The sequence below is a fragment of the Rhyacophila brunnea genome, unplaced genomic scaffold, assembly GCF_057557595.1.
Source record: "Rhyacophila brunnea isolate RB1 unplaced genomic scaffold, BYU_Rbru_1.0 scaffold_1, whole genome shotgun sequence".
Classification (NCBI taxonomy): domain Eukaryota; kingdom Metazoa; phylum Arthropoda; class Insecta; order Trichoptera; family Rhyacophilidae; genus Rhyacophila; species Rhyacophila brunnea.
Window position 1 is genome coordinate 63,588,472 of NW_028232751.1, and position 25,745 is coordinate 63,614,216.

Below are 25,745 nucleotides of genomic sequence, written 5' to 3' on the forward strand. Positions count from 1 at the left end.
GATACAATTCTTTCAAATTAAAATCTGTGCAAATACCATGTGTCATTAATCTATTAATTGAAGTAATATAGGTAGGTATTTACCACCATGTGTTGAGCTAGAATTATAAAAAAATATGAAATATTTATTTTTCCAATTTGTCAACACAATTGTTTGGCATTGGTTCTCTAGTAAAACTATGTGAAAATCCAATAATCAACAATTAAATACCTACAGGCCTGAAAAATGTGAGATATTGTTTTTCCTTTGAGTGGAGTGCAGTTGTGCCTGTCATGACATACCCCGCCCCGCTGTGTGTGTTAATGGGCCATAAAATGTCAGGATTATTTGTATTACCTTAAATAAGTAATTTAACATATTTTAAGAAAAGTCAGTCACAACTTTCAATGACTGGCTCATGAAATAGTATTACGATTTATTGAATATTTTTATATGCCAGGACATTTATAGTCACCCTTTGGCAACTTCAACAAAATTTAATACAATCATTCTAGCCCTTAATATATGTAAAATCCTCATTTTTTTATACGTACATTAATTCTAGAAGCAAGCCAAGTAAAACCTAGAGTCATTATAAATTCTATACTTATTCAATTTTAGTAGTACCGAAGTATGTTAATTACTGACTCGAAGGCCGGCAATTGCCACAGGGCCAATTATTATACAAATATTACGGACTTCAAATATGATTGACGCATCACAGTTGTATGCAAAAATACAGAAAAGTATTCTTTCAAAGTCTCAATAGTACGGGTCAGTTTCATAAAATAATATAACATTTCTACAAAATTATAATTGTATGTAAGACAAAGGGTAGCCAGAAAATGAGCCATAAAGTAAAATAAGTTGTCTCGTAAATTTGTTTTACTGACGGTAGAAATTTTCAAGGATGTTTTATAAATCGTGCCCCCTCCTTGTCATTGTATGGAGCTATTTGACAGGTTGTGAAAATTGGTGAACGTCAAAAATGCTCTGCGCTGTATAGTTTGTATTATTTCCGGCAGGTTGGCCACTATCTTATGCTGCGTATGCGCATATGCCATGCAAGTTCCATCAATTGCGTGACAATTCAGAGCCGCTGAACTTTTTCATTTCATGCATGCAAGCTTGCACGATAATACATACTGAGAGCAGTAAATCCATGCACGTGTAAACGAGGGCTGGGTTTTAATTCCTCAAACAAATGTGGTAGGTACTGTTACACCCCCGTATGGTCCCCATTTGGGGATGTCTCTGTGTATTTGGAGAGGCCCGAGTCGGTATCAAATCCAACAAATAGTAAAGCGCTGATTACGAAAATAAATAATAATAATAGAGCCAAGCCGGCAATGCCGTAGATTATGACCGTTGAAAATATTGCAACATCGCCGTTTTTCGACAACGCTTTCGTTGAAAGTAAAACACAAAATGGCGGGCAGAATGCTGCCATCAGCCAAATCGCAAACGCGTACATTTCGTCCTCCGTAAAATAAATTATTAAAAATGTAACTATTATATAATATTAACTTAAATATACCTTGCTGTTTCCAAAACAATTCCGGTGTGCTATTTGTTCACCTCCACATCCCGAATCCAGGCGAAAAACCATACTAAAAATAAAGGTGACAGCTTGTTTCTCACTTTCGAAAATGGAGGGAAATGATAGTACCTAACATACAAGACTCGATATAGAAATTGCACTGTATCAGATATTTAGACAAGGGGAGGAAAATACTTACTTACGACAATATACGAACCGGAAGACGTTTGAATTCATCGTGAATAGTATCCCTCAAACTTAAGAGGGGGCTCAAGAGGAGGAGATTGAAATATAATCTAGTATCAAAAGGACATCGGCGTCGTTAGGACGTTAATTTAAATCGATATTTTCGCAAAAACCACTAATCATCGGAGATTTTATTTAAAAAAAAATATATATTATTGGCATTGTCGGCCGTCTTACACATTATTATTTGATAAACAACTGCACGTGTCCGCCGATCAGAAAACAGGGCTGTCAAAATATTATATCCATTAATATTTTTAAAATGTTAATTTCGTCATAGTATTATTATTACCTAATTCAAATTGAGCGTAGGTTGATACTCAAATACTATTATAGTATGTTTATGATTTCGAGAAAATAATACGATGATATATAATCCATATCAATTATTTGAAAGCAATACATTTGCATGTAGGTACATGTATAATATAGTGAAAAGGTCAGATACCTGTTTAATTTTCAAGATAACATCAAAATTTGTATATACTTACCTAAATGAAGAATATTCGACATTCATGAGTGAGCACGGCTCAAAGCTATGAAAATGTGTTTTTTTCAATTTGAAAATATTTTAATTGTGTATTATTTTATTACAGATTCATAATACGTTATATAACTAATACAACATACTGTTTTTTTCTATGAATAAAAAAGACTGGAAGGAACATATTGTGTCACGGCAATCAAGAAAGACCGGAAAATATGGCCAACAATGCATGATACACAAACATAAAATACACAAAATTACCTATTTAAGTTTACCGCACACGTGCAGACCACACGATATTTGTTTTCGCAAAGTCATCGCTTTCCAAAATGGCGAATTTGGTTGCCAGTTTTTATGGCGATGAATCAGTATGTTCCTTCCTGTCATTTTTTTAACGTAGGTTTGTTTACTATGTACACCAAGAAATTTCCATTTATAAAATCCAAAATGAGTTTTGGAATATAATGCAACTAAAACTAGAAAAATTCTATCATGGGTGTTTACTTCTTGAATTAGTTGACCCCAGAAACAATAGGTCCATTCCACTACGTGAACCACAGTGGATATTATGCAGGGTCCACATTGGCAACATGTCGCCGGCAACCTCGTTAAATTTTACGATAAGTATGATAATTATCGTAAAATTTCTTAAGCCATTATGATAATTATCGTAAAATTTATCGAGGTTGTCGCGCGACATGTTGCCAGTGTGGACCCGGCATTAGATGCACAAAACTTGAATAAAATATATTATAAATAAAATTTAAAAAGTACAATATAATTAATTGCGTCGACAGCCCTGGCGTCGCCCGCCAGTCGGATGGTCTAATAAAAAAATAATGTATCTAGTGACTGTATGTTAATAATTATTTTTAGGCACTCATGATATAAATTATTTCGCCCATTGCCTTTACATGCAATAATGGTTCTACCTACCACTTGTTTCACTAGTATAAAAGTGAAGTTGCGCAGTCAATAAAAAGTCACTTTCTTTTTATAATAGGCAGACACTAAATTTTACGTTTTAAAAAATATGCATTAGAATTAAACAATACCTATTATTTTTAATACGTAGGTCCTAAACATTACAAATAAACACTATTCATTATTAATGTTTTTTGGATAGCACATGAAATAAAAATGTAGGTAGATATGCATTTCAACATCCTTCCTATGTTTAATTCTCGGACAATTTCAGGTTAAAAAGTTATTAATATATTATTAAGTTTATATTGTGGCAACCACATAATTGAAAATGTCACCATCATATTGGTTGCAATACTTTCTCCCAAACAGTTGATTAACAAATTGAATTTAGTAACATTTACGTACCTACCTATATTAGAAGATATTATTTTTTGGTCACCCCATTCTGTCTTCACGTCGACCGTGTTTATGATTTAAATTTAATTTAGAGACCATTTACATTTGACACAAGCATTGTCGGCGACCTTTGTATATTGCTAGTAGACCAACAATTCCGGACCACATATAAAAAAATCATATTTTCAATTCTCAAGGGCAATTCTGTAGAGCTTACCCTTAAGCAGAATAATATTATGTTAAAATGTCCAAGAATTTGACAGGACGGCGTCTGACAAGGTGAAATATGTAAGTAATATAATATGTAATGTACCAAAACAATGTACATAACTTCAATAGATGGTCAATTAAACGTACAAAACACAATAACTAACCTGTACGTTTGCAATGCTCATAATGATGTCTTTAAAAGACAAGTTGTGAAATGATTTGGTCTCCAGGGTGGATGTCATGTCATCCAATCTGACCAGACATGTTCTGCAAATCTTTTGGCATATTAAATTATCTAGACATAGCGACATTTTGCCGTTTTAATTATAGTGTATCTTTCCATTTCTTGTACAAATTCTAGTAAAGTAAGTTGGTGGAACGAAACGTCATAATACATGACATATTTATTTTCACGGAGTTGCCATACGTGTGCTTGAAAAAATAATAATCAATTTATTCCCATGTATTTATAAAAACTTTTTCTTAATTTTTTTTTTCATCGTATGACCCCTCTAAATATATCAGTATCTACTTGTAAGTTTTATTCTAAATGTCATGTTGTGAACGTAGTGAATTAATAATTTGTTGTGTACTCAACGTGTCTTTTTTAAATAAATAAAATAATTTATTGCCAGTGAAACTATATACATACATTATTCGAATTTGACTTTGAAGCCCTTGGAGATACGGTTTGCTCTTTCTTCTTCGCGTGAGGTTATATTCTACTAATTTATTTTCCTTTTTCTTGTCGTTGGTCATTCCTTCCTTTTTATTTACTGGTCATACCCGCGCGTCCATTTTTTATGTAGGGGGCTTGGGACCCCTTTGTCTTCATTATGATATGACTCAAGGAACCAGGTAGAAGTTACCTGGACTTCCAAGTCAACATGAATAATGAAAGGAGTTTTACCTACCAATAAAACTCTTATTATTGATGTTGACTATGAAGTCCTTGAGATAGGGTTTGCTCTTTCTTCTTCGCGTGAGGTTATATTCTACTAATTTATTTTCCGTTTTCTTTTCGTTGGTCATTCTCCCCTTTTTATTTACTGGTCATACCCGCTTGCCTTTTTTATGTAGGGAGTTTGGCATTCCTTTGTTTTCATTATGATATGGCTCAAGGAACCAGGTAGAAGTTACCTGGACTTCAAAGTCAACATGAATAATAAGAGTTTTATTGGTAGGTAAAACTCCTTTCATTATTCGAATTTGACTTTGAAGTCCTTGAGATATCTGTTTGTTATCACCTGGTGTTGGGTATGCCAAATTCCTGTATGTGACAATGATTCATTGACGAGGTATAGACCATCGTGACTTTCAATGTATATAGTTTAATAGAGAAGTTAATGGGTTCTTTTCCCCTTCTGATTGTGGTGTGTCCATCGTTCTCTGGTAGTTGTCGTGAAATGTCGACACTACGCCAGTTACCTCTCTTTAAGATATCATCTATTGGGTATATTTACTGTTTAAGGAAGCCACCACTGAGCGGACACTGCCTGGTGGTTCTTGTACACCTGCTTCCAACAGTAATGACCTTATTCAATTCCCTATAACTGTCCTGGTGGCTAGTTTTGGTGGTTCTTTTGAAGATATAAATAATTCCGAAATATCCTTCCTCTCTCCTTGTGTTTGACATGCAGACGTGTTTCCGTAACCAGAATACTGGGTCGATGTTTTGACACGTGGAAGCGCTTAGCTTCCATTCCGATTGACGATGCTTGGCGGTATCTGTCTTTGCGCAAAACATTGGCCATACAATTATGTGATCACCTTTATCCACTAATCCATTGTCTACTATTACTGAGTAGTGTGAGGTCATGAACCCTTCGTCCCGATGCGAGAAGCAGCCGAGTAGGTAGCTGTCCTACGAGACATTTCGAAAAGGTTGTACTCCACCGGTGTTGTTTTCCTAAGATGATCTACCACTCGTCCTGGATCCCAAACCGGTGGTTTGACAGGTTTCGTTTTGTGTACCGAAATTGCTTGTAACATATTGTGTTGTACTAGGTACCTCGTTGATGGTGATATCTACAATGATAATCGGTTTGCAAAATGTGGCTATGGCTGACTTATGCACCAGGATGGTGTTGTACGACAAACCCTCCATGTTGTGCAAGTAGCCTAGGTATCTGGCCAATTCCATTGGTTGAGGGCTATTATGATCCATTAGGTTCATGTTACACCATGTTATTGTCTTCCATTTGATCCAAGCTGGTTGTAAGTTGTTAGAGTCGAAGGCCGCCATTTGGAAGCAAGGAGTGCCCTTTCTTCCACCATTCAATTTGATGTTATTTCCCCCTACCCGAAATTTACCATAGTTAAAGGGACAGGTCCTGGGTCCTTGGAGGTGGACGGTTGGTCTCCATACCTACTAGTGTCGTATGTAGGTGAGGCATTGTATAAGGAGGTACTGTCGCCCTTTTTCGTAAGTCCACTTCCCAAAAGCATTGTTTCCAGCTCGGTGCCACTAGTAAGTACTTCCCTTTTGCTGAGTTCAGGTGCGCTAGGACTCGTGAAAGTAAGTTTGGTGGGGGGAATATCCACGCAAGTCCTATACTCGGCTGAAGGCGTCGTGAAACAGCGCACCACTGTCTGTAACGTCTCGTGACACATACGTTGCAACGACATGTGCTGTTTCGCTTGCGAATAAATCCACCTCGGAAACACCCCATCTTTGAAACAGGGGGATGGTTGCGGTGTTGATGAGGTGCCACTCGGGAATGAGTTGTCTGCGGGAGAGATGATCTGCCACACAGTTGTAATTTCTGCGGAAGTATTGAGCAGTAAACGTGATGTTAGCTCGACTGGTAAATACTAGTATCTGTCGGCATAGGTTTAGGAGGTGACAGATTTTGTGCCGGCCTCGTTGTTGATGTATGCCACCACTGTTTTGTTGTCTGTCTGCAGAAGCAGATCTGATCCTATGATTGATTGTACCCGAGATTGAATTGCAAACATTTCCTTCATGTTGGAATGCCATGCCATGCTAACTGGTCTTGTTCCCACGTACCTGATAGGTGGTGTTCTTTCAGTTGGGCTCCTTAGCCTGTGTCGGCTGCGTCTGTCGTCAGGAAGTGATTGAATGTCGTTCTGTGTGTCAACTATGAGGAGCCTATCACCTGGAGCCACCACATGATGTCCTGTTAGGCCTGTGGTGGGATTGTCGCCTATTGGCGAGAATGTCACCTCGACAATATTGATGACTGGAGCTTTGTAGCCGTCGGCAATGCAACCTTCCTCGTGGAGGTAAAATGCGAAGTTAAGTCGCCCCCAGAAGGGATTGAACATGTGCTTGCCTGAGGGACCAACTGCCTTTTTGTACCTGCGTTGTGTCAAATCTGAGGATCCTATCGCCTAGGGCCACCACATGATGCCCTGTTGGGCCTGTGGTGGGATTGTCATCAATTGGCGAGGATGGGACCTCGGCCATATTGATGACTGGAGCGTTGTAGCCATCGGCAATACAACCTTCCTCGTGGAGGTAGGGTGTGAAGTTGAGTCGCCCCAGAAGGGATTGGATATGTGTCTGTCTGAGGGACCAACTGCCTTTTTGTACCTGCGTTGTCAACTCTGAGGATCCTATCGCCTAGAGCCACCACATGATGTCCTGTTGGGCCTGTGGTTGGATTGTCATCAATTGGCGAGGATAGGACCTCGGCCATATTGATGACTGGAGCGTTGTAGCCGTCGGCAATGCAACCTTCCTCGTGGAGGTAGGATGTGAAGTTGAGTCGCCTCAGAAGGGATTGGATATGTGCCTGTCTGAGGGACCAACTGCCTTTTTGTACCTGCATTAGCAGATGGTGACGGAGTGCTACACACTTCTCCGGCGACAGAAACCTCCGCTTGTGTGTGTCCCACGTGATGTCCAGGAACCCTCATTGGCTTGGCTTCAGACAGGGTCTTTTAATATTAATTAACCACCCTAAAGACTGTAGGAAGGTTATCCTGTATTCCACCTGAACCGAGACTGTTTCTCGGATTGGTTGGCCACTAAGAAGTCGTCTGGTAAGTGAATATTCTCAGCCATTCTTTCGTAGGAATTCGGCGACCCAATTGGTCAGGGATGCAAACATAATCGGAGTGGCTGACAGCACGAACGGGAGACACATGAATTGTAGGAGCTCCTCTTGGTAGGCTAGTCAAACGAATCGACGATGTTGAGAAGCCATGGGTACCTGGAGGTATGCCTGGCTTAGATCTATGATAACTAGCCAGTCTTCTGTTTGTAAGACGGCTGGAACCTTGTAATGGTGAATTAGTTAGAATGGCTTTGGCTGTAGGAACGCATTCAAACGCTTTTGGTTGAAAACAGGGCATAGGGTCCCGTTTTGTTTCTTGATCAGAAACAGGGTTGAGAGAAAACTGGGGGTTGGACCCGCTTCTTCTAGAACCCCTGAGTTCTTTAAGTCCTCAATCTCGAGAGTGACCTCTGCTGATTGTTGCGTTTGAAATTCTTTCCGTAAAAGTAAAGAAGGACTTACCAATGGTGGTGTCCGCACAAAAGGTGTCGGGCTACGGCTATTATTTTTTTTACCAATGTTGGGGGGGGGGGGGTACACTACGCCATCCAGCTCCCCGAAAGTCTCCTAGGCGGCCCCCAATGTTGTTGGTCGTCCAGATGCGGTCACCTCCGCTTAGAGTACGAATCCCTGGTAGAGCCCGTACCTCCGATGGAGAACTCCCTTCCCACAGGACGTGCCTCCCGAGTGAAGGTATCCTTTCGGTAAGGATCTGAGTCATGTTCTCGCAAATTTTATTATTCGTTGTCCCCAAAACCCTCTTCGATTTTTTGGTACAGGCCCATCGCTGTTATGATGTTTTGAGGAATGGTTGCCCAATCCACTAACCCTTGCATACCCTTACAGAAGCTGTCCCGTTGGGAAAACATCGTATTCTGGAGGGCCGCGATGGTCCTCTCCGTCAGATGGTTTGCTGATGACGAGTGGTCGCACCGACGCAACTTGTCATATAGACCAACTCTACGACCGTAGGGGCCGCCAATAATTATTTTTTGGGCGTTGTGCCACTCCTTGCCGGTCCCCCTGCTGAAATAAGGTACGTAACGAGGATACCTCAAACATCAGCATCTTAATCGACGCTCGTACGTTGAACTTTTCCTCCTGTAGCAGTCCTGCTTCGCCGTCTGATGTCCATTGCTTTTAGAATATCCTCCTCACTTCAGATGTTGCGCCACAATCACTGATCACTTAACGTTCACTTAACTATCACTTAACGTTCGTTCAAGATATTTTTTTTAATAGTTAGAATGAACTGTCAGCGCAACATGTAAACTATAAGAAAGCCAAATCCATAATGAAAACAAAGGAACGCCAAACTCCCTACATAAAAAAGGCGAGCGGGTATGACCAGTAAATAAAAAGGGGAGAATGACCAACGAAAAGAAAAAGGAAAATAAATTAGTAGAATATAACCTCACGCGAAGAAGAAAGAGCAAACCCTATCTCAAGGACTTCAAAGTCAAATTCGAATAATAAGAGTTTTATTGGTAAGTAGGTAAAACTCCTTTCATTATTCGAATTTGACTTTGAAGTCCTTGAGATAGGTATCTATTTGTTATCACCTGGTGTTGGGTATGCCAAATTCCTGTAGGCATGTGACAATGATTCATTGACGCGGTATAGACCATCGTGACTTTCAATGTATATGGTTGAATAGAGAAGTTAATGGGTTATTTTCCCCTTCTGATGGTGGTGTGTCCATCGTTCTCTGGTAGTTGTAGTGAAATGTCGACTCACTACGCCAGTTACCTCTCTTTAAGATGTCATCTATTGGGTTTATTTACAGTTTAAGGAAGCCACCACTGAGCGGACACTGGACAAACGCGACACGAATTATTAGTATTTTTACTGTCATTAGTTACTAATCAATCAATATAAAGACATTGAACATTACAACGATTATTCTAACCTTGTATAACAATAATAATTATTAATAAATGTCTAACCTAATACGTTAAAATTATTAAAAATTTTAAGTTAATTTTGTTTGTAGGCAAGAAAATTTTATTGCTTGTTTCGCCATGGTCCATTGCCGACTCAAGTAGAAAGCCCATACAATTAGAACGACTGGTCCTAACTTTCCGCCCCTCCCGTTGTTCTCTATGGATGATCAGTCATTACCAGTCATTGTTCAATAGAGTGCACATACTGACGCGTCTGTCGTGTTCATTAATACACCTTCTCCAATAATGTAATGCATAGATCAATGCTACATATTTTATGGAAATCGATATTACCACCGGTTTTTGTGTGAAGACTAGTCTGACTTTGACAGCTGATGAATAACAGGAATGTATTTTATTTATAATAATACTTAACACTGATAGTTCATAATAATATATTTGATTTGAGAATTTTTTATAATTCAATTTGAAACGAGAAAGGGCGAATCAATATATCAAGCAATCTGGCATCTGATGTTGACAGCTGAACAGAATGTACAAAATTGCATGTACAAAAAGATATGCTCAAGCTTTATTAATCTAAAGATGGCGCTGCATAGTCTGAAAAAGGCCATCGTCACGGCTGGTTCCGTCCATAACATCATAGCTAATATTATCAGTGCTGCCAACCGTACTAGAATTAGAGTATTTTGTACTATAATTTTGGTCCGCGTACTATGTACGATATAAAACAGGTATAGTACGCCCAAAATACTATAAATTTGAACTTCGGAAAAAAATGTAAGTACTAAAATCTCGATATTTACGTTCGATAAATTGGTGCAAAGTACTATAATTTCGCAGTATAAGAAGATTTGGAGTTTTTGGTCTTTGGAGTCTTTGGTTTAAAATAAAATTTATTGAATTCTTCGATGAGCATTTTTGGTCGGAAGAGGTACCTACCTAAATAAAAAGCGGTCTCGGAGTTTTTCAAATTCTCCGTTATTTTTTTTCTGAAAAACAAAAACCCTATAAGATGACAACGCGTACTATATTTTTTTCTCAAATACTATCATTTTGGAGACTCAGTACTATAATTCCACTTTGAAAATATGGCAACACTGGCTAATATACTTTTGTCAGTTTTGACCATAACATATATTAGTCTATGGTCCATAACGACAATTATATTTACCCATATGGTATTTCGTTATAATTATTATATCTTCGAAATGGATGCTATAAAACGTGAACCGGGTGTAAAAAGATCCGATGGCGAAGGGCAGCAATGGCTTGATTTACCCACAGACCATTCAAATAACCCTGATGTCGGCATTTCTATCAAGCAAGAGAATATCGACGAAGTCAGCTATTCATTTGAGGTTAGTTTTTAAAAAGTTAAGCTGTCTCATTGCGTTAGTTTCGTTTATTCATGATAATATGGAACATAACAGAATAATAATAATACTATAATATATTTATATGACATATTATGTCGTATTTCTAAAGCGAATCTAAATTAGAATGAAGAAAACCAACAGAAAGGGCTCTATGTTACGACCGTCCTCCCTGGATAAACGTCAGATTTCTACATTCAATACTTGAAAGCATCTAAGCGCCACTTTTTGAGCATAGACGATCATCGGAAAAATTGCTATTATATGGCTTAGGCGCTATTATAAGCGTAGACTATAAAAATCTGACGTTTATCCAGGGAGTACGGTCGTAACATAGAGCCCATTTGGTTTCACAAATTACTAAATTACACTTTTTTTTATTATCTTGAAGTAATTAACAATTTAAGGGTAACTGACTGATTTTGTTTGTGGTATAATGCACTTTTCTTAATTTAACGCTGATGTACCTACATACATAGTTGGCTATAAAATATTTAACTACATATAAGTAGGTATGTATGAAAACTCAGCAGTACTATTCTAAAATTGTATTAAAATTAAATTCTACATGTCTTTTATATTATTTAGATGGAATGGTAAAATGATTTAACACCGAGCTGTTACGACTATGATTTTAAACATTGACGATGGTCACTGTAAACGATTAAATCAAAATTGTGAATATTCCTAGTGATATTATTATACCCCGTTTACACTTGCTTGGATTTACTGCCGACAGTACGTTTTATCGCACCATAGCAAGAAAATGCACGTGTAAACATGTCTTAGCATGCGAGTTGCAAGATTGCATGCATGAATAAAAACAAAAAATCGGTGTGTACTTATGTACGCGCAATAACTCCATATTCCATTGGCAGATTGCGTCTGGCCCGATCGTCTGCCACGACTGTCAAACTCTATTCTCTATGGTTTTCAAGGATCGTGAGCGATCGGTCGAAAGTGGGAATTTTTCTATTATTCAGTCGTGCGATCCATTCATTAACAAGCGAAGATTGCCGAAAGCTTACGAAAATAGCCGAATACTCGCCCGCTCGCGAGTCACACAACGGTCGTTCATTTTAATTCTCGATTTCAACAACTCAACAACTGCAAGGTCAAGATGGCGAAAACTCAAAAAAATATCTGGAGTACCAATGATGACTCACTCCTCGTCGAATTAGTACACGGCAAGGATATCGTGTGGAATATAAAAAACCCGCTATATTCTAAAAACCATTTAAAGGACCGAATATTCGAAGAGATAGCCGATATAATTGGCAACAAATCAAGTAAGTCCTAGAATATTATTTTGTGACTAGGTAGTTTCAATTTTGTAAAGTAACAGCATTTTAGTATAAGGCATGTGCATTTTTATTGATAAACATATAAATCTATATTATGTATCATTTCTCACATCACGAAATATTGTAGATAGGTACTTTTGACTGACAGCTTAACCTCACTATTAATCCACATCCACGTGTCAACTTTTGTCACATTTGTGTTGCATATTGTTGCTAATGACATATTTATAATATGTATACACGCATAAATTTAAGTTATTTTCGCTAGGTACCTAACTGTTTTGTTTCAGTACTGGATGTTCGACACCGCTGGGCGAATATTAGAACTAATTTCGCCTCAAACCTGAGAAAGGTGAAAGCCTCTCAAAGGAGCAGATCTTGCCCCGAAGAACTATACACGCCTACGTGGCATTTGTGGGATGAATGTCAGTTTTTAATATCAGCATGCGCTGTTAGGGCAAGCCAATGCAATTTGCCCGTGATGATCGAGAGCGAAATGGATGTAGAGTTTGTTGAGGTGAGTAATTTCTTATTTTTCTTCGGCCATTTCCACCCATTAGCTGGAGCATATGGATAACGAACGGCGTCCATATGCTTTAATACATAATATTATAGATGGTGTTGGTTAGTTATTTTTTAATTCATTAAGTGCTATCTAGACCAAACCATAATATATAAAAAAATATCCTATCTAAAATTATTTAAGGTTTAATGTCATCATTTTAGATATTTTATAGATAAACAAATATTTCTTAACTATTATATACTATGGCTTGGATGTTTCTTTGAGTTTTTAAAACAATAAACACTGACTACACATTGTAGTCTGGGTTCAATGAAAACGTTTGACTGACAAAGCTCAGTGTACACTATTTATTATATAATTTTAGAAAAACGCTAACTGAGAGAGTATATCACAACCAATAGAAAGAACTTTTTTTTGAAAAAAGTAAGCCAACCAGTCGGGAATCGAACCCGGCATCTCTAACGGGTAAACGCCCCAAACTCGTCGCATTCAACCATTATGCTACGGAAGACATACTAATGACGACAATATTTAAGCTATTGGCTATTAAATACCTACCACTCAGCGCTCTTCGAAATCATGTTACTTCGGCAATCGATTTTTGTTTATTAAATCAAAGTAGGTAGCTATTTTACTATTACAAATGATTACTAACCGACGTCTAGGAATTTCTCCAATATTTTTTAAGCAACTTCTTGTACTTGCTAATAATTTTTAATTAACTATTTCTTTTATTCAAACGAATAATTCACAAGATTTAAGAATTTAAGAATAACAAAAAAAAGTTTTTTCTATTGGTTGTGATATACTCTCTCAGTTAGTGTTTTTCTAAAATTATAATATAATGTTCAATAATCAGAATGATATATTCTTAAATCTTGTGAATTATTCGTTTGAATAAAAGAAATAGTTAATTAAAAAATACACTATTTATGTCGGATTTTAACACATTTTGCGCGGGCCTCAGTACAAACGCACAGGTACACGCAGCGAGCGAAAATCAGCGGAAATTGAAATAAAATCGAATTTTACAAATTCGCTCTATCTTCCAAACTATCAGTATTATTTTGTAATGAAATTTGGAATTCACACTCACCATATATTGCTCCTCAGTGCTGTGCTTCTTTTTAGAACAAATTGTTTAAATAACATAAGTGCACAGTGCTAATCACATATTTACAGGAGGGTTTCGTAAAAAATATTCCATTCAATATAAATAAATTCCCGCACAAAAATTATTATTCTAATATTTGGATAAAGTATGATATTTATGAAAACACTCACCCCTGTGTAGGGGGACGTCACAAAATGTACACATATAACTAGTCAAACTTTTCTTTTTGTGCACCGAACACACTCGACACTGTCTTTGTGGGTATTTTTTTTTACCATCTGTAACAATTTTTATCACTCGATGCTTCTTCATATCGAGTGATAACCTACCAGGATGATCACTTTTACCCACTCTTCTTGGTAATCGTGATGTAGATGGCCCCGCTTCTTCCAAAATTGCGTCGGTTTCAACGATATGGTCGGCTATCCAAAATTTGCTTATACTACGCAAAAACTGTTTGTAAGTTAGCCTTTTGGTCGGATTTAATACTTTATAAACTTTAAAAGAATTAAAAAAAGCACAATTTAACAAATACATGACAACTCTCTTTGTCCATTTTTTTGTTCTTCGTATGATCGAGTACTGATACTGATCCGCACGGTCAACCCCTTTCCTATATTTATTGTATTCTATAACACATAGCGGTTTCCAAATGTGTAGTCTCGTATTCCAATCGATGTTGTGACTCTCTAAAATGGTAGATGGATGTATTGTTGAAATCATTCGAACATCTCTCTTTGATTCCCAGAGTTGTAACAATAAGTCTGTATCATTCAACCTGAATCAAACAAACGAAATGGAACCATTTGGTTTGGGACTGTTTGGTAAATGTCCACGGAAACGCTTTTTTGACGACTAATTAGTGTTGCCAGTACTTGAAATTAATTCATAACATATTAGTCTCTAAAACAGAAACATATTTATTGAAACGTCAACTTGTTATGAAATTCTAACCTCCTATCGTTGTCTACAATAATACAAATTCGTATTCATTCATTTTAAATGTACAAAATATAAAGAATGCTTCGTGAATAGGTAGCCATTTATTTAATTTATAAGATTTATAGGTATGACAAGTTTTTAAAAATTACTTTTGATAAGAGCTTTTTATAATTTACCACTTGTTCATGTCGACAGTATGATTTTGTGACTTAGACGACAATCGAACATATTAAATTGATAAAATTCGTTAGGTAGGTAATATAAATATCATTCCAGGTTGATTTAACATAGTCTGTAGATTAGAATCTCCGTTACAAAATGTAAATAAATTCTTGGTCTGACATAATAATTATAGTAATGATATTAAATCGAACTCTTTGCATAGAAAATATGGTTGGATTTTGAGATTTTAAGACCAAAAGCGGCTTCTTGTTCGCGTATGGTTACTTATGAATAATAGGTATTGATTATTAATCTATAATATCCATAATTCAAGTAAACTTCTATGGTGTAAATGTCTAACATATTAATATGAACACCTCACGATATGTAAATGCCCAATAATGCTTATCAACACTTTGACAGATTGCCATTAGTCTATGGATCGTCCGAATCGGTTTGACGTTTCATGTCAAAACATTTCTGATGGTCCGAGAACGGTTTGATTTTCAATGATACACTGAACCAATCGTCAAATCTCAAACCATTTCCGGTCAACTTTCTACTCATACGATTTGTATGTATATTGCGCGATTAAGATTGGACTTCGCCCAACCAAGATCGTTAGTGGCATTGAGCGACCTCTAGGTCGTGGATTCACCACTACGCAGCTTGAAACAGCCACGCTATTACTTGATGCCCTCATACCACAGGATGATCCTTCCACGGATGATACGATTCTTCAGCAAGCCCGTTTTGTAACAGCGCTCCCATACCAAGTCACCTCTTCGCCATTGCCATCCGAGCATGAAATTGGTGGCATTTTTCAAAGCCTTCTTGCTGGGAAAGCACCTGGCCATGATTGTATTGACAATTTGATGGCCAAGCATGTTTGGGCTGTTGCAGCGCCAGAAATAACGTCTCTTTTTTCCGAATGCTTTTCCAGTGGTATTTTTCCGGATTGCTGGAAAAAAGGAATACTTAGGATAATCCCTAAAGCCGGTAGCCGCCCTCCCTCTGACCCTAAGGCCTACCGCCCTCTGACACTCTTGCCTACATTCAGCAAGGTACTGGAGCGTCTTATGTGCACACGACTTGAGATTCACCTCGCAGAGACTGCACCACTCTCCCCGAACCAATATGGTTTCAGGCCGGGTAAATCCACTGAGGATGCGATTCGAAAAGTTATCAACTACACTGAAACAGCAACAAGTAAATACGTACTAGGCATTCTTTTAGACATAGCGGGTGCCTTCGACAGTGCTTCCTGGCCATTAATATTGTGTAAACTTCGATTAAAACGTGTACCGGGAGACATATATGCACTAATCCAAAATTATTTCAGTGACAGATCTATATTATATGATACTGGCAATACAATAATTTCTAGGAAATCCACAATGGGGTGTCCCCAGGGATCAGTTCTTGGACCCCTTCTATGGAATATCCTTTTTGATGACCTCCTGTCGATCACGCTTCCAAACGACTGTAGTATTATTGCCTATGCGGATGATGCGCTTCTCCTTGTGAGTGCGAACAGCCGCAATGGTCTTGAGCTAGCTGCTAACGAGGCTTTGGAAACCATTATGACCTGGGGTTTTACTAACAAACTCACTTTTGCTCCGCATAAAACAGAATCCATCCTCCTCAAGGGAGCAGCCAACCTTACTTCAAGGTCGCCCACCATCCGTATGGGTAGTACTTTAGTTAAAGTCAAAGATAAGGTCACATATCTAGGCATTTTATTGGATGACAAATTATCATTTATGCACCATGCCAAAACTTCGGTGGCTAAAGCCAAAGCAGCTTACCATCGGGTCTCCTGGCTTACTGGAAGTAATTAGGGTCTTAAGTTCAGATCTCTTAAAATAGCTTATGATGCAATCTTTATGAGTATCGCTGGATATGCCGCCAGCACGTGGTATCATAGATGCAAGTTATTGTCCATCCGGAAAACTCTTCTCAGCGGTCAACGCTCAGCATTACTTGCCCTCACTAAGGCTTATAAGACGACTTCTACCGACGCGTTGCCTGTCCTTGCTGGAGTGCTTCCGTTAGACCTGCACATTCAGGTCCGTGGTGCCACGACCGCCTTGCTTGGGGGTCTGGGGGCGGAGGTTGGCGGTATCTTTATATCGCCGCCTTTAGGTCTTGGATCCATGAGCCAGTGCGCTCGAAAAGTTATTGTACGCGACCTGGCATATGACACGGCGCTGCGTGTGTGGCAGGGGCGATGGACCACTTCTTCCAAGGGCAGACAAACGCATTCGTTCTTTCCTAATATTAAGTGGCGCATGGAGATAACCAGATTGACTCCAGACCATTGGACTTCTCAGTTCTTAACCGGACACGGTGGTTTTGCCTCCAAGCTCTGTCAGCTTGGCCTAATAGAATCTCCGACTTGCTTATGTGGCGAATTGCAGGATGCCGATCACATCCTCTGGGAGTGTCCCTATATGTCGGTTGAAAGGGAAGAGCTTCTCAAGTCGGTCCGACCCTCAGTTGGACCGGTCGGCCATTGCGACTTGGTATCTACGAGGGAAAATTTCTCAGCTTTTAAAAAGTTTGCGGCATTATACGGCAAGCGAGAAGGTCTTTTCTCATCGAGAATTGACCGTAATACATTATATGGAATTAGGGATCACGCACACTCTAGTGCACGCCAACCAAGGTCTTGGGAAGTTGCTCCTGGGACACTCTCGGCACAAATTTGAACAGCGCCTATCGTTCGTTACGCCACGGTATACGCCTGCATAACGGGTGTGGAGACGTGGCAGGTGGTGGAGGGAAAAGCAAGTATGTATGTATATTGTCTATGGTTTAATTTGATTTGTTTCGTTCAGGTTGAAAGAAACGAACCTATAACATCCTTTCGCCGATGGAAAATACTCTGTCCTGCACTAAGATTGACGTGTTTAAAACATTCTGGGAAGCCTCGGTTTATTCGCATTGTTCCACACGTCCTAATTTTATTTTCTAAAAGTGCTTCACTGGTTTTTACACTATTATAATAATTGTCCATATAGACATGATGCCACAAATTTAAATACGGACCAAGAAGCAATTGGATGGTGTCTAATAGTGGTCTTCCTTGCCCACTGTAAATGATCAGATTACAGATGTATCCCGTAGTGGCTTCACTGACCATGCGCACTAGGATACCGTATTTTATTATCTTAGATGCATTATAGACTTTAAATACAAGTCTTCCCCGCCACGGTATAATACCATCATCTAAAGAAAGTTCCCTTTGAGGCTTATAAACCGAAGAAAACTTCGGTATTACTTAGGTATATCATAATTGGCCTAATCTTTTCAAGGCGATCGCTGGAATCCATAGTGATATCGTTATTTGAAAAGTGCCACGATTGCCAAATTTGTCTAAAATGATCACGACTCATTGTTTTAGAATATATTGGTGTTTCTATACTCGGATCAGTAGACCAATAATCATCTCTTGTGTCTTTTCGAACTTGTCCCATAAGCAAAATTAGTCCGAGGAATTTTTTCATCTCACCAAGATTTACAGGCTTCCATTTGATAGATTTCTTCATTTTCTTGATTCGGGATTCATTTTGTGTGCGGTATCGATTGCTTTCTTCTACCATCATGCTAAGTAAATCATCTCCAATAAATAAACTAACTATATCCATCACATTTTCAGAATTGTTTGGTGCTACGCAAACACCAACGTTGCCTAAAAATGGTTCAATTTGCGGTGGGTTGTCTATTTCAGACCATTCCATGACTTTCTCTTCCTCCACTTCACTGTCTTCAAAATCACTGATTTGTAACGGTATCACTGGTACCCTTCTTGTGGGAGGGAACTCTTCACTATCGCTGTCGCTATCACTGTCGCTGCGTAATTCTGGCAAATCTTCACCAGAATAGGCAGACAAATTATCGGCAAATATTTCATCATCGCTTTCATAATTGTCTGAAGCCATTTTTTAAAGATTAAATAAAATATCGATTACTTAAATATATTTCATAAATATACACACCCGTTCTATAGCGCCGTATTTCAAGACTGAAAATTCAATACTGGTATTCAATATAGATCGTAGTAGATTACAGACATCTAAATAATATTGGTTTCCACTCATGTTATAATTTATTGCTCCGCTCGCATACCAGCGTTATTGCACCGCACAATATCACTTACAACAAGTGCGAAGAATGCATTCCGTCTATCACAAATTGTCGTCTTTTCACTCGCTCACAAAGGATAATATTATAGTATGAAAAGGAGGCCTATGTATTTATCACACATCATAAAAATATACATATAAATCGCATTCACAGTACAGCGAACAAACCATGTTTAAAGAATACATTGATATTTCACAAAATGTTGTCTTCCTGCTCACCCATCAAAAAATAAACAAGTGTAAAAAGAAGACGCATATAGTTTTAGCATTCTTATTGTCTACAGAAATATAGTTCGCTGATTTAGTGACTCTAAACAAATTTTCTGATTACGCACAAGCTCTCATATGGGCTGCGCAAGAGTGTGTGTGTAAGTAAATGAATCGACGGTAAATTTTTTTTTTTTTAGGTGTGTGTGTAGTTTGAAACATTTTCAAACCGTTGACATAAAATATTCGTATGCAGTAATCGGGTAGAAATACCTTTCCCGCACTTCAAGTGGAGCCGGCGTAAAAGGTATTTCTACCCGTCCCGCCGACGAACACCGGTACGGCGGGCAGGTAGAAATATCCTTCCCACTCAAAATGTGTTAACAGCCTATCTTCCCTCTGCGCCACTCTAGATAATATTCAGCAGCCTTCCAGGACACCGGAATTCAGTTGACTTGAAGAATAGGCAAGCCGGGTTGAAATGCTCTTTTGGCATACGCAGCACGTGGCTGAGCCATATCCAACATCGCATCTTCACTTCAGTGTGATGAGTGGCTATGACTGACTTCTAGGAGATGAAAACTCAAATTCTTACGATTGTTTTATTAATTTTTACAGCTACCTATTACTGCCTCACAGCAGACAGAGGAATCAACAGAAGCATCTGCAGAGGCATCTACAGAGGTCGTCTGTAGTACGCCGCCGCCTTCAACTAAAAGAAGAAGGATCCGTTCTACACCCGACGTGGGTGAAATGTGTGCCTCAGCAATGGCAACCCTCCAAACCGTGAAAGAAGATATTTGTAATGTTCCGTGTCACCCCATCGAAGCATATCCCGACCACAAAGATTTCTGCATAATGGTGGCAAAACAATTAACTGAGAGAATGACACCCTTCAATGCACAAAAGTGTCGCCGTGCAGTTAGCGAATTATTATTTTTATACGACATAGATAATCCGGAGAATAAAAACTGAATTTGAAGTGACAGCGAATATATATGTAAATTTCATTTAGATTGACCGACATTGTCCTTCACGATTCAGTATATTAATTTATGTTGTGAACGTCTTAAATTAATAATTTCTAATATCACTACATCAAATAAATAAAATTTGCACTCAAGTGTTATTACTTATTTGCTCTAAATCTATATTTTCACAATAGCCTAATATTTATAATGCTCTATTTTTATTCTAATATTTAGCATTATAAATATTAAGCCATTGTGAAAATATATACTTAAGAGCAAATAAGTAATAACTCGAGTACCTATTCACATTTTATTGATTTGATGTAGTGAATATTACTGAATAAATAATTTAAGGCGTTCACAACATAAATTAATATACCCTAATCGTGAAGGACAATGTCAGTAAATCTAAATATAATTTATTTATGTATTTAATAAAACATGGTAATTATAATAACGATTGATGTAAATATAATTTTCTGGCATGTTTAAAAATTGTATAAGAAATCAATGTAGGTATAAATATTACCCTATTATAAAAATATGACCAAATAGATAAATGCTTACTCGTATGCCCATTGTATCCTAGATCATATTATATTCACACGAATATAATACAGTACACTCTCAGTAATCCCCCGCTCGATTATCCGACAACTACTATAATCCGCCGTTATTTTTACTAGTTGAAAGCACAAAATCATGTTCTATAATTTTCCAGTATTCGATTGTCAATTTCAGTAGTGCGGCGTGTACAAGTCAGTGGCGAAGGGTGGAGGTAGGCTGTTAAGATTCGCTATAAATAGTGCACACTAAACTATGTTAGGCATATGTATTTGTTTTTATTGAACTAAGGGCCGTATGTATGAGATTCCCAAATTCTTTATAAGTTATTTAACCGATTTTCCATCGAATAGCTAATAACACTCTTTGTGACGTAAGCGATCTGACGTCACGCGCCATTAAAAATGGCTGCCTCAGCTAGCTGTCACTTTCAAATGTCATTTTAATTTTGCATTCATTGCAAAAAACATTTGGTTGAGGCCCTTATTCGTTTTGTAGATTCTGTAAAACATTTGCGAACTTTAAAAACAGTTCCTAGTCGTGCTGTTTACAAAATACGTATAATTTTGATCCCTAGTCTATAATCTAGATAGTAGGTAACTGATAAAATGCCTCGCTTATTTCGCCTATTTCGCTTGCAATATTTCTCATGGAGACATAAGATGGACTTACGTAAGATTACGATAAAATATCTCCGCTAAACCACCGCAAAAATATGTATCTACTGCTGTATCTGGCATTAAAATATACAATTGTAAGCATTCTGCGTTCTTCAAAATATTACGGTACCACCTACCTACCTAGTTAATTATTGTAAGATAACTGTAATAAACAAGGCACAACTCTCAAATACACTGGAAACATCAATAGTATCATGCGGTGATTGGTATAAATGATAATATTATACAGAGATCATTACATATTATTGTCTTAAATCATTTGCATTTTCTGTCATTTATTCTTATTCTCTTTTGAGATCTCAATAATAGAAGTGAAGTTAGTCATAATAATATTCAGTATTGCCACCAAATGTATTCAGTGTTGCCACCAAATGGAAAAGTTTACTGGCAATACAACCTTTCGTACAGTAGAATAATTATAAAATACATGTGATAAAATAGCTGATAAATTATTTAAATTTCATAATAATTAATCATGTATAATTATCAAATTTATATGGTACCGTTCGCACACTTTCAGACACATTTACAATTTCAAAATTTTGAATTATTTATCGGGGAATGAAATTTTATAATACCACACCATGACACATGATATGTCACATTCGTGACGTCACTTAACAGCTAATTACGTTTTTACTCATGCATACAAACGTGCAGTATATAGCCTATAAGGTTTTTGGGAATCTCATGCATACGACAGTGAGACTACAATTTACAGATGGTGTTAGTTAGTTTTTAAAAATCAATTAAACCCTGCCTAAACGAAACCATAATAGATTTGGTCTAATTTGGGCGATACGACAAAATTGTGCACACTTTTTCATTCATAGTTATTTGTTTTCGTTGGATTAAAACTACATATTAGACATATTGTTGGTTCATTTTTTTAATTCATTAAGCCATGCGTAAACCAAACTAGAATAAATAAAAAATATTATTCTATCTATAAAATACGACAGTGAGACTACAATTTACAATGGTGTTAGTTAGTTTTTAAAAATCAATTAAACCCTGCCTAAACGAAACCATAATAGATTTGGTCTAATTTGGGCGATACGACAAAATTGTGCACACTTTTTCATTCATAGTTATTTGTTTTCGTTGGATTAAAACTACATATTAGACATATTGTTGGTTCATTTTTTTAATTCATTAAGCCCTGCGTAAACCAAACTAGAATAAATAAAAAATATTATTCTATCTATAAAATACGACAGTGAGACTACAATTTACAGATGGTGTTAGTTAGTTTTTGAAAATCAATTAAACCCTGCCTAAACGAAACCATAATAGATTTGGTCTAATTTGGGCGATACGACAAAATTGTGCACACTTTTTCATTCATAGTTATTTGTTTTCGTTGGATTAAAACTACATATTAGACATATTGTTGGTTCATTTTTTTAATTCATTAAGCCATGCGTAAACCAAACTAGAATAAATAAAAAATATTATTCTATCTATAAAATACGACAGTGAGACTACAATTTACAATGGTGTTAGTTAGTTTTTAAAAATCAATTAAACCCTGCCTAAACGAAACCATAATAGATTTGGTCTAATTTGGGCGATACGACAAAATTGTGCACACTTTTTCATTCATAGTTATTTGTTTTCGTTGGATTAAAACTACATATTAGACATATTGTTGGTTCATTTTTTTAATTCATTAAGCCCTGCGTAAACCAAACTAGAATAAATAAAAAATATTATTCTATCTATAAAATACGACAGTGAGACTACAATTTACAATGGTGTTAGTTAGTTTTTAAAAATCAATTAAACCCTGCCTAAACGAAACCATAATAGATTTGGTCTAATTTGGGCGATACGACAAAATTGTGCACACTTTTTCATTCATAGTTATTTGTTTTCGTTGGATTAAAACTACATATTAGACATATTGTTGGTTCATTTTTTTAATTCATTAAGCCCTGCGTAAACCAAACTAGAATAAATAAAAAATATTATTCTATCTATAAAATACGACAGTGAGACTACAATTTACAGATGGTGTTAGTTAGTTTTTAAAAATCAATTAAACCCTGCCTAAACGAAACCATAATAGATTTGGTCTAATTTGGGCGATACGACAAAATTGTGCACACTTTTTCATTCATAGTTATTTGTTTTCGTTGGATTAAAACTACATATTAGACATATTGTTGGTTCATTTTTTTAATTCATTAAGCCATGCGTAAACCAAACTAGAATAAATAAAAAATATTATTCTATCTATAAAATACGACAGTGAGACTACAATTTACAATGGTGTTAGTTAGTTTTTAAAAATCAATTAAACCCTGCCTAAACGAAACCATAATAGATTTGGTCTAATTTGGGCGATACGACAAAATTGTGCACACTTTTTCATTCATAGTTATTTGTTTTCGTTGGATTAAAACTACATATTAGACATATTGTTGGTTCATTTTTTTAATTCATTAAGCCCTGCGTAAACCAAACTAGAATAAATAAAAAATATTATTCTATCTATAAAATACGACAGTGAGACTACAATTTACAGATGGTGTTAGTTAGTTTTTAAAAATCAATTAAACCCTGCCTAAACGAAACCATAATAGATTTGGTCTAATTTGGGCGATACGACAAAATTGTGCACACTTTTTCATTCATAGTTATTTGTTTTCGTTGGATTAAAACTACATATTAGACATATTGTTGGTTCATTTTTTTAATTCATTAAGCCCTGCGTAAACCAAACTAGAATAAATAAAAAATATTATTCTATCTATAAAATACTCAAAGTTATGTATGATTTAATTGCATAATTTTAGATATTTTATAGATAGACATGTATTTTTTGACTATTATCTATTATGGCTTGGTTTCTCAGGGTTTAATTGAATTTTAAAATCTAACCAACACTATCTGTAAATTGTAGTCTTATTTCAATGAAAACAAATATGTATGTCTGAAAAAGTTTAATGTACACTATTTATGGCGGATCTTAACAGCCTACCTCCACCCTTCGCCACTGGTACAAGTATACAACGCAGATGAGACAGGTTTATTTTGAAAACTTCTTTGTAAAACGTACATTCATCGCGAAGAAAGTAATGTACCTACCAGGGAGGAAAGTGCCCTAGGACCACATCACAATTATTAAACATAGTTCATAAATGTGTATAATTTTGTGAATAGTTGATTTTGATTTTAAATAAAACTAATTTGCTCATACAAATTTCTCAAAAAAACTATTTTTACGTAATACCTGTTTTAATTTTTATCATATTTTGTATGTATGTACTATAATCCACCGCTTTCACTAATTGGACACTTGTCTGGTTTTTGGAGTGGCGGATTATTGAGAGTACTGTATTGTTTCTGTGAATCGATAAACTACGCAACATTAGTGAAACCATGGTTTATTTTACCAACGTCATCAGTGTGTGTTTTATTTTCATTATTATTTTAATTTGTATGTAAATGAAAACTTTTTACCAACAAAATTTATTTTGTTATTTCTAAGGATGAGATTTTAACCGATTTGTATCTTTTGTTTATTTATTTAAAATTTTTAAATTGCCTGATAACTTGTATTATTTTTTAATACCTACCCTGACCCTAAAATTCAAATTACACTTCCAGCTAGTCTCTGATTATAAAATGTCACTTAGAATCGGACAGTGGTCATGGATAAAATAGAAAAAACCACTTTCCTTAACCTTTCAACATTTTTCACTCACGGTTCAATGAAAAATTGGTGACAGTTGAGTACCGTCAAACGGGGTTATTCCGCTTGGTTTTTCTACAGTGTCATTAATTTGTATTTTCTGAATTTTTTTGTATGTGTCCATTGATGTGGTTCTTATGGTTATATATACTTCACTGCTTTTAGATTAACTAACGTTATATATTATGTTTAAAAGGTTCAAAGTCACCAACTGACAATTGGAAATAAGGTAGTTAAAAAAATGTGTAGTTAATAATAGCAAATAAACAATCACAAAACTACCAGGCTTTGGGACTATCACAAATAAATTGTACCCTCACCGGTTCGAACCCGAAGGAGC

At 36.5% G+C, this 25,745-nt stretch overlaps 1 protein-coding gene across 1 annotated transcript; it reads left to right on the forward strand.

The window, feature by feature from the left end:
- The first annotated feature begins 12,112 nt into the window (after positions 1–12,112).
- On the forward strand, positions 12,113–20,465 carry LOC147080080 (uncharacterized). Its single transcript, XM_085952199.1, has 3 exons — positions 12,113–12,376; positions 12,682–12,908; positions 20,109–20,465. The coding sequence occupies exons 1-3, from the start codon at positions 12,208–12,210 to the stop codon at positions 20,463–20,465; spliced, it is 753 nt and encodes a 250-aa protein (XP_085808325.1). The 5' UTR covers positions 12,113–12,207.
- The last annotated feature ends 5,280 nt before the right edge of the window (positions 20,466–25,745 follow it).

Bases quoted from the DNA above. Each gene is read 5' to 3' on its own strand.
- LOC147080080 (XM_085952199.1), top strand. From the start codon at position 12,208: ATGGCGAAAACTCAAAAAAATATCTGGAGTACCAATGATGACTCACTC. The intron at 12,377-12,681 runs GTAAGTCCTAGA...GTTTTGTTTCAG, and splicing joins TATAATTGGCAACAAATCAA to TACTGGATGTTCGACACCGC. The intron at 12,909-20,108 runs GTGAGTAATTTC...TAATTTTTACAG, and splicing joins TGGATGTAGAGTTTGTTGAG to CTACCTATTACTGCCTCACA.